Genomic DNA, 13179 nt, shown 5'->3' with positions numbered 1-13179 from the left:
CCCCCCCCCCCCCCCTTTGACCTGTCTGTCTCCTCTTCACCTACCTTCTCCTTCATCCAACTTCTATCCGCCTCCCCCTCTCTCCCTATTTATTTCAGAATCCTCTTCCCCTCCCCCATTTCTGAAGAAGGGTCTTGACCCGAAACGTCAGCTTTCCTGCTCCTCTGATGCTGCTTGGCCTGCTGTGTTCATCCAGCTCTACACCTTGTTATCCTGGAGTATTGTGTGCAGTTTTGGTCTCCTTATCTGAAGAAGGATGTTCTGGCTATGGAGGAAGTGCAGCAAAGGTTACCAGTCTGACTCCTGTGATGGCAAGACTGACTTATGAAGAGGGCCTGAAGTATGAAAAGGGCCTGGATAGTTAGGACTATATTCAGTAAAGTTTAGAAAAAAGTGGGAGAGACCTTGTAGAAAACAATAAAATTCTAATAGGACTGGACAGGGTAATTGCAGGAATGATGATTGCAATGACTCAGGAGTCCAAAATCTAGAGTTACAGTTTAAGGATATGAAGTAGGCCATTTAGGACTAAAACGAGAACTTTCTTCACCCACAGTGTGGAGAGCCTATGGAATTCTCTGCTATGAAAAGTGGTTGAGACAAAAACATTGATTATTCTTAAGGAGTTAAACATAGGAACAGGGAACTGAATTGGATGATCAGCCCAGATAATATTGAATGGCAGAGCAGGCTTGAAGAATCGAATGGCCAACTTCTACTCCTGTTTTCTATGTTTCTATATATTGGCAAAACAGCAATGGTAAATATTTGTGGGCTAATGGAAATACCAGATGACCTAACTGGACATCTGTACAATACCTGTGTATTAACCTTTTGTAATTCATGTACCAGGATATCCAGATCCCTGTGTAGCACAGGGTCCTGCAATTTGTATCTCTACTTTAAAAAAAATATTGTATGCTGCTTTTCTGTGCTTCCTGCCAAAGTGGACAAGTTTACGTTTCTCACATTATACTCCACCTGCCAAACATTTGCCTGCTTACACATGATCAATCGATAATTTCTTTGTAGGCTGTTTACCTCCTCTTGCAACTTAGTTGATGACACACACCGAGATAAAGAATTATGTCATGATGAGCCTTTCTTATTTTTGTGGCAAATTCTGTCAAGATTTCTGGTTAGAGCAAAGTACATAATACATGGCTATACAGAGCTTATGTCATTAAGGACTGTACATGATAGAAAACAAGTTTCATTCAAATTATTAATTACTCCTGAATGGGAATTGTGTATGACAAGAGATTTGATTGCTGCTGAAAATACTTAACTAGAGAAATGTTTGTTCGTGCGAATTTGCCAAATTAATCATAATATCTGGATTGCACTGCAATTGCCAATGCCTTTTTTCTGATAACTGTAAATCAGAAACTAAGTTGTGTAGTCGGAAATACTGATTACTTTGTTTTCCTCATATAGCAAGGCAACTTGTCTGAAAGCGGCATGGAACACATACAAGCTTTGCAGAGTGAATATGACAGTATGTTGGTAAGCAGAAAATATTCACAAGGATAAAATCAGATTTTTTTTCAAATTTGGTATTTTATTTGAGCAAGTAATGAGTCTTGGTTTTGTTTTTATGTACCTCAATAGAAAGCTTCTGCGGAGAGACTTGAACAACTGAGAAAGCTCCAGAATATCATTTCAGCAACTTCAAATGAAATAATGTGGATCAATGACCGTGAAGAAGAAGAACTTGTTCATGATTGGAGTGATAAGAACACAAAAATTGCTGAAAAGCAAGAAGCTTTCTCTGTAAGTTCATAAATTTCAGAATACCACAAAACTCACCAAAGCTGCATTTTACAGTTACAAGTTGAAATTGTAAGTTGGCTCTTTGTGCTTCGTAGCCACTACTTCCCCACCCCCAAATAATTTAGATAGCCAGTAGGATATGGTGAGGTGACCCTAATAATAGAATCATACAGCATGGAAACAAATCCAACCAATCCATGCCAAACATAATCCTAAATTAAACTAATCCCACCTGCCTGCTCCTGGTCTATATCATTCCAAACCTTTCCTATTAATGTACTTATCCTAATGTCTTTTAACTGTTGTAATTGTACCCACATCCACCACTTCTTCGGGAAGTTCATTACACATGCGAACCACCCTCTATGTAAAAAAAATTTGCCTGTCATGGCTTTTCTAAATCTCTCTCCTCTCTCCTTAAAAATGAGCCCCATAGTCTTGAAATCCCCATCCTAGGGAAAAGACAACTACCATTAACACTATCTGTACCCTCATTATTATAAATTTCTATCAGGCTGCCTCTCAACATCCTGCGCTCCGGTGGAAAAAAAGTCCCAGCCTATCCAGCCTTTCTTTATAACTCAAACCTTCCATTCCCGGCAACATCCTGGTAAATCTCTTCTAAACTTTCTCCAGCTTAATAATATCCTTCCTATAACTGGGCGACCAGAACTGGACACGGCTGGAAATAAATCTTTGTGTTCACTTCAGAATTATGCATGTGGGTTGATGCCAAGCACTTTTAAAAGATAGCAAGAACTGCAGATGCTGGAAGTCAGAGTCGATACAGTGTGGAGCTAGAGGAGCAGAGCTGGTCAGGCAGCATCGAAGGAGCAGAAAAGTTATGTTTCGGGTCGGGACTGACTTTCCTGCTCCTCCAATGCTGCCTGACTTGCTGTGCTTTGCCAGCTCCACACTGTATCCACTTTTAAAAGATAATTGGCACTTAGTAACTGGCTTGTTTACCAAACCACACTTGAACAAAGACAAACACTTGTGACTATGCAAGCAACATTACTACTTCTGTCTGTGTACTATGTTTTCTCAAGTTTCTTTTTCACACTCTTCTCAGCCTCTTTCCTCAAATTTCTAAGTGGGTGAAATTTCAAATTATTGACAAATTTAATGCTTTCAAAATTGGAACTTTTCATCCACCAAAATAACTAGCAAAAGCTTCATGTTCAGCCAAAATTTTCTGTATTTTTCAATTATTAATGGGTAACCATCCTTATATCTTTTGGTTAACTTTGGAAACTAGCACTCCCTACATGAAGCTTTGCTTGGCAAGGAAAGATTGGACATGGAGAGGGAATGTTTCAGGTTTATTGTTTTGTGTTCTGAGTGGAGTTTTGTTATGCTTGCATCCTGTATAATTAACCTGTGGTAATGAATGCATAATTAGGAATATCAACAGTAAACTAGTCTCAATTGTAATAAAGGAACTAGGCGGGAAATTACAGAAAACAAACTGACCACTTTTTAAAAAAAAAACAACTTATGCATTTCACCAAGAACTGGAACATGGAAAGAACAGAATATGGTGGTGAATCTAAAATGTCTTCTGATGATAAATTGATGAGCTTCAAGTGTTTTACACATTGTATCTCTAAATGTCCTTGAAATCCATAAACTAGATAGTAAGAATGGTTCTCTATTTCAGAACATATTTGGTCAGTGAATTCATCCTTATTTTCTCTGAACGCCTTGCGTCTTTGTTTTGAATTACCCAGGGACTGGGGAACCTGTAGTTCTGTTGCCATCTGAACAGCAGTGCCTCACAGAGTTGACTTGGATAACGGAGCAGATGTGTTATCTATTGTTCTGTGTAAATTGTTGTGATCATTTGAAATTTGGCATTCTTGTGTTTGGCCTAATGAGAACCAAACAGAAAGCTTCGGCAATATTGACCGTTTGTACTAACAAATGACTGCTTACTGCTTTGATTACCAGCATCTTGTGTTTAATTATTTAAATTTTACTTGCTTTTGTTAGATGATGATGAGCCAGTTGGAAGAAAAAGAAAAGCAGTTAAACAGACTCAAACAAGATGGTGACCAGCTAATAGCAAATAATCATCCCGCAGCTGACAAGATTGAGGTGGGGGTGCCTGGATAATCAATTATTTAGAAGTAATGCAAATCTTGACCAAGTATAGTCAAGTTTACTATCAAGTTTAAAGATGGAGAAGTGACTGCTACGTACAACTTCTCTCAAAAATATGAAGCATGATCACTATTTTCTAAAATAAAACAAAAAACTGAAGATGCTGGAAAACTGAAACAGAAACAGGAAGTGTTGGGGAAACTCAGCAGGTCTGGCAGCATATGTAGGAAGAGTAACAGTGTTAATGTTTTGAGCTCAGTGACCTTTCATCTCTCTCTCTACAAATATGCCAGACCTGCTGAGTTTCTCCAGAAATTTCTGTTTTTCTGTCACCATTCATTACCGAGGTGTTTGTATGAGATGTTAGTTATAATTGCTCCAAAGCTGAAAATCTGATCGGATGCGATGGTTATATCACATGTTTTTACTATTTAAGAACATGTTTAAAGTAAATGAGTTCATGTCACAGATACAAAAGTGCAGCAGAGATCATTGTTGATAATTGCTGAATTCTTCATTTGTCGCATTTGTAGAATAGAAATTGCATTGTTTGACATGTAGTGAAGACTTGCCCACTATTCATTTCCTATCTTGATCACATTTATTTTAACATATTAAAAGCCGAGAAATAAAAAAAGACTTGCCATCCAATTCTGAGATAACAAGGTGTAGAGCTGGATGAACACAGCAGCCAAGCAGCATCAGAGGAGCAGGAAAGCTGATGTTTCGGGTCGAGACCCTTCTTCAGAAAATGCCATCCAATTCTGCCTTGAGTAAAATTCTGTTTCAGTTGAAACATTTTTTTAAGAGTCAGCATGTGTAGACCAAAAAAATTTTAATGCTTAGTATTTAAAACCATTTTAATTGTGATTCTTCAGTTTGCAATACGACAGAGTCGCTCTCATTGTCAACCCAATTTAGTATTTCCATTTGCAATACAATGGAAGAAGTATTAGCATCTATAATTAATGTCATTGCATCCTCTTAAATTGTCAGTTCACATTTCTTACGAGACATTTTTGTTCTCCCACACATTGAACACACAGAACTATTGGATTTGCATTTTGGCAATGCCTGCATAGTTTTTTTTGTTTAAAAAGTAGCCTCATTTGTTTTTGAAGAAGATAAGTTTTGATTTTTCTATGTTAAACCCCACAGAGACAAAGCGACAAATGCTGAATATTTTAATAAAAACAAAAAAATTGGAATTAAAAAGGAGTTCATCACCTTGGGGAGGGGGTTGGATAAAGAGAGAGTAACCTTCAGTTCATATAGCTATGTGGTCTTTTTAAAGATATAACATCTGATCGTATATACATATGATGGATCATCTAGGTTTGTTCTCCAAATGACCTAACACTAGGACCCAAAATGATATTGGTAACAAAGATTGTATAAAAATAATAAATTTTGTTGTTGAAAATTATCCACTTAATAACAATGTCATTTTGCATTCAGTCTACGTTATATATGTGTATATTGATTGAGAAATCTGTGCACTTTTTAATAAAACTGCAGGCCTACATTGATACTCTGCAGACACAGTGGAGTTGGATTCTCCAGCTTACAAAGTGCATTGAAGTTCATCTCAAAGAAAACTCCAATTATTTCCAGGTATGCTATCCAATTCAGCAGACCAATTGATTTAGTTTAAATATGTGCCTGCCTCCCGTACCTCGAGCCTCAAATTACTTTATTCAGGCATATGCAAGGAGAAGATGTCTTAACTGAGCTGAAACATGAGCTCACTTATTCAATTGCAAGCAAAGGCTTTATGCTTCATTTGCATCGATTACATTACCAACTAATGTGTTTTTGCAGCCATCCAATTGAGACCCTGCAGGCTGTTCATGCAGTAAAGCATGATCAATGGCCAATCCCATCAGGATTCATTTGAATACATTACACTGACCAGTTGCAGTTATGCTATGTATACCATAGGAATTTACTGACATTCCCTTTTAATTCCATATTAGGTACTAGCTACATTCTTGTAGTATCTCTTAGCCTTCCTTGTGCCTTCCAGACACATAATAGTCTTATATAAACTGTTTCAGAAGCTTGTTGTATTGTTCTCTTCAGTATCCTATCAGTCTGGATAGTTGTCGAGATGTTGTAGTGCATGCTTTACGATGTGTTATGATCCTGGCTGATGCGACTGGATGAGTCATATTGCTTAAGATTCGATTTTGACAATTTCTAATGACAGATGTTAAATTAACTGGTCTATAGTTTCCTATGTACTATTGCCCTCCCTTTTTGAATAAGAGCGTTCTATTAGCATTATTCCAATCCACTGAAATCTTTCCCTTATCCAGGGAATTTTGGAATATTATAATCAGTGGATCCATATTTCTGCTACCACCTCTTTTAAGACCCTAGAATTTGGCCATCAGGCCTTGGAACTTGCTGCCCTCAATCCTGATGGTTGGTTAGTACTTTTGCCCTAGTGGTGTTTATTGTTCTAAGTTCCTCCCTTGACGTAACCTCTGCATTACCTGTTACTGTTGCAAATGTACGAGTGCCCTCCTCTGTGAAAATATTGATTGTGTCTCTACCCTTTCTGTGTATTCTCCACAATTAACTCTGAAGCCTCACCCTCCAAAGGACAACATTCTTTTCAGCTGGTCTCTTTCCTCTTCTATACTTAGAGAAGCTTCTGCACCCTCAATCAGTCAAACTATGGCATTTAGGTGGGGGCCACGCCGTGTATATAAATGATGAACAGCTACAAATTAATTGTGATTCTGCTTATGCTTATAGTACAGTAATTCATGTGCTGTGCTCATTTTATAGTTTTTTGAAGATGCTCAAGCAACTGAAAATTCATTGAAGAAAATGCAGGATTCCCTAAGAAAGAAATTTGTTTGTGATAGGTCGGCGTCACTGCCACAATTGGAAAAGTTGATTGCAGAATCCGAGGTATTCAATATGATTTTTAAAGTGGAGTTTTTTTGATGTGTAATGTTTGATGGATTATGATATTGGTTAAGCTTCTTAAAGATCTGACATTTAAGCATTAGGCTTGACATTCCTGCAGCTTGCTTTGTGGAGTGCCTGTTCTCCAGGTATAAACTGCTGGATACCTATTTTGTCATGTATCAACGCCCACCACCACTTTAATGTGGCACAGACATTCCTAGGGGAGTGGTGTCTCTGACCCCTGTTGTTCAAGAGCATTCATAAAGCAAGAAGGTTGATGGTGAAACCTACAGCTGCAATCTCAGTAGTGCTTTCCTCACTTTCACGATTCAAGGGTCTTTTGGTGTGATGATAATGTTCTGGTGCAGAGGGTTGGGGTTCAAGTCTCATCTGCTACGGAGATGTTACATAACATGTTCCAACAGGTTGCTATTTTTAATAAATTACTTCTGCCGAGGCATTGGCCTGTATCAGATTTGTAGCATGTTATTATTAACAAACAGCGACTTGGTCATAGTTCAGTTGAATTTGTAGCAGGAAGGGATTGGAGAAATCCAAGCATTTAACTTTGTGGGTTGTTACCTTTGTTCAAGTGCTTTTTAACATGAGACATTAGCCAGTATTCAACCATACAACTGCTCAAACCTCTGCTGTAATGTAGTGGCATGTTTCCAAGAGTATGTGATCCTTGGTGACCTATTTCTTCTCGTTCCTTTGTTTTTCATTTATGATATATGTTTTCTTTGATTTAATTTGGCAGAAAGATAAAGAGAAAATCCATGAATATAAGAGACAGGTGTCAAACTTGGTAAATAAGTCCAAGAAAATAGTACAGTTGAAGCCACGCAATCCCCCGATTAGTGCTGACCAACGAACTTCAAACCAAATCGTTCTCAAGGCTCTTTGTGACTACAAACAGGATCAGGTACAATTTCTGCTGAACATTTTCTAAATGGCTCTTATCAGTTCAGTCACTTTTGAAATCTTTAAAACAACCAGTGCAAAGTGGGATTTCTGTTTTTAATTGATGAGATGCTGACTAGTAGATTATGTGTTATGGAAATAGTTGCAATAAAACATTGTTGTTGTTTAAAACGTTGAGGAAATATATTTGATTTATCTCGTTAACATAATTCACTGGAACAAGTGGGAAATGTCTAGTCAAAATGAGAAACTATCCATTGTGTAATTTTAAACTTAAACTCGAAAGTATTCAAATCTTCCCTCAACACTCCAATATTGAGCACCAAGAAAGTTTAATTAAAGTGTTGTCTTTTAGTTTACCTTGATTACCTTTTGTATTCTTTCCATATTGGCTCAGTTAAATGTAAAGTGAACTATAAAAATACGGTGACTTTGAAATAATCAAACATCATAATTAACCCTTTGGGTGCTATGACTAAGTAATCAATGTTTGAACAAGATGTAAACCAGTAAAGTTATTGAACAGGACGTAAATCAGTAAAGTTATTTGTGACATTATTTTTCATGAAATTTGAGGCCGTATTTCCGCTCAAGTTCAAAAAATTGTGCCGAAACTTCAGCATAAATCTACTCTGACTAGGGTTGAGTCAAGTCTGTTATAATTTTAGTGGCTAGTAATGGTGTGCATATATGTTTGTTTTCTGTGCTATCAAAATTGTCTAACAGTATAATTCATTTATAAATGTATTCTTTTGAACCTTAGGTTCAGGCTGTAGTTTTGTTTTTGTGTCTTTTTTTGTGACATTAATGGGGAGGTGGTGGCGCAGTGATAATGCCACTGGTCCAGTAATCCAGTGTCACAGATTAATGTTCTGGGGACATGGATTCCAATCGAACCAATGGCAGATGGTGAAATTTGAATTCAGTAAACATCTGGGCATTGTCCATTGTGTTATAAATACCCCTGTGGTTCACTAATGTCCTGTCGGAAAAATCATCTATCATTCTTTACCTGGTCTACTTGTACCAACATTTGAGTCCACACAGCGATATGGTTGACTATTAACTACCATCTGAAATGGTCTAACCAGCCACTCAATTCAAGGGCAGTTAGGTTAGCAATAAATGTTGGCCTTTCCAGCAATGCATGATGCCAGTGAATGTACAAAACAAAAATACTGTACAATCAATATTTTATGGATTTTGAATTGGCCAGTAATTTGAATAAGCAGTTGTACTAAAACTTAATTGAAGACTATATTTAATGCAATTTGAATTATCAAGTAATTGAAATTCAGCAATTTTAAAATGGAGTAGACTGCACTAGTGCTTTATATGTTAGTGATTGAGAGCCATTTGAGACTCGAATTAAAAGTATCTCCCAGGAAACCTTGTACCAAATACTGAATGCTGACAGTGCAGAAAGAGACCATTTGTCCCATCGAGTCTGCACCAACCCTCTGAAGAACATCCCACCCAGCCCTAGTCCCTGACCCTATCCCTGTAAATCCCCATTTTACCATGGCTGATCCACCCAGCCTGCACGTTCCTGGACACTTTCGGATAATTTAGCATAGCCAATCCATCTAAATTGCACATCTTTAGACTGTGGGAGGAAACCAGAGCACCCAGAGGAAACCCACGCAGGCATGGGGAGAATGTGCAAACTCCATACAGACAGGCACCCGAGAGTGGAATCGAGCCCAGGTCACTGGAGCAGTGCAGGTGGTTTTTATTTCCTGTAGTTGGAACTGATGTGCTTAGTTACAAAATGTACTCCCTTGTGGATTCCTTAAGGAGACATAATTTTCTTTTAAATAATTTTCCTGTAATCCTAATATACTAATTCTTTTTGATTTGCAATTTTTAGAGGGTCGTTCATCGGGGAGATGAATGCATTTTATTGGACAACAGCCAGCGCAGCAAGTGGAGGGTGATAGGACCTGGGGGGATGGAAATGATGGTTCCATCGGTTTGTCTTCTCATCCCACCTCCAAATTCTGGTGCAATTGACCTTGCAAACAAGTAGGAAACCCTATCCTTGTTCCTTTTGTTTGTGATGCTAAGTTATGAATACAATTTTGGGTGCTTTGTCAATTATTAAAATGGTGCTTTTTGTGTATTTGAAATCAGAATTGATCAGTACTATGAGGCTATCCTTGCTCTGTGGAATCAATTGTATATTAACATGAAGAGCTTGGTGTCTTGGCAATACTGCATGATGGACGTTGAAAAGATACGCAGCTGGACCATATCAGTGGTAAGGACTTCTAAAATAAATCTTTGTTTATTCTTGAAATTTTATGCATTTTGAGAAAGTTCATGGAAGTAAATGAGGCAATACATAATACTAAACATAACAAAAGTGTATGTCATTCACTATTGATTAATGGAGAGAGTAAAGTCCCACGTTAGCTGTTACAGCACTCCTCTTGGGGACAAGCACATTTCCTTGGAGGAAAGGGAGAAGGAAAATGGTTATGGATTTGGCTGTGATAATAATAGGCAACTGTCAGCGCTTGCCATCATTATTGCACTGAATCTATTGGCAACTTCAAGAATCTGAATGAACGCAAGGTAAATGTGGAAATTCACATGTTGCGGTTGGGTCATCCACATTCATGTGGTTTATTGTACAAGTTCCTACCGGATGCAGTCACGATTTAGTGACAATGCCCATATTTATGCTATTAATCCAGTTCTAAAACCCTTTTAAAACTTGCATTTTGTGAAATCAGGTAACTGAATTTTTAACATCCTAATAACTTTATAAATACTGCAATGTACCCTTACTGCACTGAAAAGCAAATTCTGTTTTTGTGGGATGTAACATTTCTTGACCTTGACAGCAAAAACTCCACACTTGAAAAAGAAGTATTTTTCCATTCTACAAAAATTTTGTTTTATCTTTATTTTATCTTCTAACTTAATACACTCATTTGTACTGTTGCATTTTCTTACCTGAAAATTTAGATAGATAGTAAAGTATTTTAAGTGCTTTTAACTTCCTGTTTCGAGGTCAACAGACATACAGACTAGGAGCCATTTCGCCCTTCAAGTGCACTGCACCATTCAATGAAATTATCTTTTAAACTCCACATTTCCATCTACCTCTAATAACATTTGATTTCATAGCCTAACAAAAATCTATCCAACTCTGCCTGAAAAGACATTGCCTCCACTGCTTTCTGAAGCAGAGTGATCCAACGACTCTCAGTCAATTGAGAGAAAATAAAATCTCCTTTATCATTATCTCCAAAGAGTGACCCCTAATTATAAGAGTGTCTCTTATTCTTTACTCCCTCACAAGCAGAGATATTCTTTCTACATCCATCTTGTCAAGACCATTCAGGATCTTTTCAGTTTGAATCAAATTGCCCTCTTTTGAATTCTAGTGAAAGCCAGACCACCCTGTCTAATATTTCCTCGTAAGACAAGCCATTCATTCCAGAGAATAGAGGAGTGCAACGAAAGTTCATCAAACTGGTTCTCAGGATGGTGGGACTGTCCGATGAGGGGAGAATGGGTGAACTGGGCCTGCATTCTCCAAAGTTGAGGAGAATGAGACGTGACCTCGGTGAAATCCATAAAATGTTTAAAGGGTTTATAGTGTAAAATATTTCCCCTGGTTGAAGAATCTAAAAATCAGAGGGCACAATGTAAAAATAAGGGAGATGCCAGTTATTCAGAGGGATGTGAATCTTTGGAATTCTCTAACACAGAGGGCTGTGGAAGCTCAGTCATTCAATATGTTTAAGGTACGTTTTGATAGTTACCAGTGGCTGGTTATACATGGTTATGAGGATAGGTGAGTAAAAGGCATTGAAGTATTTGGTCAGCTATGATCATGTTGAATGGTGGGACAGACTCAACTAGCTGAATCCTATTGCTGTTCCTATTCTGGTTTGCTTGGTTGCCTACTTGTGAAGACATAGCCTTTGACTTAACACCAGATTCTCACCAGAAGAATTCCTAGATCTTTGGGTGTAACTTTCTTTTGAAGTCAGTGTATGGTACCCTTCCTTTGCTGTTTATTGTAAAATCCACACTAATGATCTGCCCAGCTGCAGTGAATCACCTGCCTCTTTTAGTTTATGAATTCATCTATAAGTCAAAAGACCACCTATTCTCTCCAACTTCATTTCTGAAGAAGGGTCCTGACCCGAAACGTCAGCTTTCCTGCTCCTCTGATGCTGCCTGGCTTGCTGTGTTCCTCCAGCTCCACACTGTGTTACCTACTTTCTCCATTGTGTGATTGGACTTAAAATATTTCCACGAATAATTTTTAAAGTTCGGAAGATGAGATGGGAATGAAAGCACAAAACCTATTTCTTCACCCTGTGTAGCTTTTGAGGAAATTTTTGACCTCTTCTTCTAAACAGTCTACTTGTTTCAGGATTGCATATCAGAAATTTGAGATTATGTTATTCCTGCTTTTCACATCTTTCACTTAAATAGTGGGGAGCTCACCCACCGCTCTCCTCATCAAAGAGCTAATGTGAATTGCTAGGGGAATTAATTTTTTTTAAAAATCCCTTGCAAGTAATCTCCCTCTTTTGTGTTTTTTCAGTTACGGACAATGTCTCGTGAGGATTATGAGCTTGTCATTAAAAATCTGGAAAAGAACTTTCAAACTTTCCAGATGTACAGCAAGGATTCAGAATATTTTACTGATGCAGATAAGAGAAAACTAGAATCTGATTTTGGCTCAAGCAAGACACACTATGTAAACTTAGTGACCGTTTTGGAAGAAGAAAGAAAGCATGATCGTGGTTTGTAACATACACTGTGATGCCTTCTATTGCTTTAAGGGGTTGTATAATTTTATTATTTTCAAAGATAGAAGATGACTCTCCACCATAATCAATGTTACAGTGTTTTAGTTGCTTGCAAGACCAATAAGCCTCAAGCAAACAGAAACAGAAATTGCTGGAGAAACTCGCCACATCTGGCAGCATCTGTGGCGGGAAAATAGCATCAAGGTTTCAAGTCCAGTTCTGCTGAAAGGTCCACAGATGCTCATCTTGAGATCAGTGGTTCATTTTTTTTGTTTTAGCCTCAAGCAAATGTTGAAATTCAAAACATTTCTTGCCTCCCATGTTTTCCATACTTCTGTCGCATATCTCCTACTGCCCAGAGTAAGCAGAAATGTCATGAAATGATATCGTGATTAACCTAATAAAACAGCTTAGTAACTACCTGGTTAAGAAAGGAATTGAAAGAAATTAAGATGAGAATACTTCAGTTAATCTAATACCATATATAGCAGGGTGCTCCTATGTTGATGGGACTGTTTGAATCTTACTTGAAAAGGAACAGGTTTATACAGTTTGAAAGTTTGCATTAATATTTCAGAATTGTTTTGCATTTTGAGGGAATGGAGTGTTAAGAAGACAAATGTTGTTATCTTTCTGGACATTTGCATTCTTTGTGAATGGTCATCTGTTTCATGAGACT

The 13179-nt window shown here is 37.7% G+C and overlaps 1 protein-coding gene across 1 annotated transcript in view; it reads left to right on the top strand.

The window, feature by feature from the left end:
* LOC109915997 (desmoplakin-like) overlaps positions 1 to 13179 on the top strand; it is a 79904-nt gene that overhangs the window by 27336 nt on the left and 39389 nt on the right. The window contains exons 6-14 of the mRNA XM_048595741.1: positions 1438 to 1506; positions 1612 to 1773; positions 3766 to 3870; positions 5395 to 5490; positions 6673 to 6798; positions 7559 to 7723; positions 9593 to 9747; positions 9856 to 9982; positions 12293 to 12494. Coding sequence (XP_048451698.1) covers positions 1438 to 1506; positions 1612 to 1773; positions 3766 to 3870; positions 5395 to 5490; positions 6673 to 6798; positions 7559 to 7723; positions 9593 to 9747; positions 9856 to 9982; positions 12293 to 12494 — 1207 coding nt within the window. The remainder of the gene's footprint in view (positions 1 to 1437; positions 1507 to 1611; positions 1774 to 3765; positions 3871 to 5394; positions 5491 to 6672; positions 6799 to 7558; positions 7724 to 9592; positions 9748 to 9855; positions 9983 to 12292; positions 12495 to 13179) is intronic.

The sequence above is a fragment of the Rhincodon typus genome, chromosome 4 (genome assembly GCF_021869965.1).
Source record: "Rhincodon typus isolate 14 chromosome 4, sRhiTyp1.1, whole genome shotgun sequence".
Taxonomy (NCBI): domain Eukaryota; kingdom Metazoa; phylum Chordata; class Chondrichthyes; order Orectolobiformes; family Rhincodontidae; genus Rhincodon; species Rhincodon typus.
This window is presented reverse-complemented; position numbering and strand designations above follow the sequence as displayed.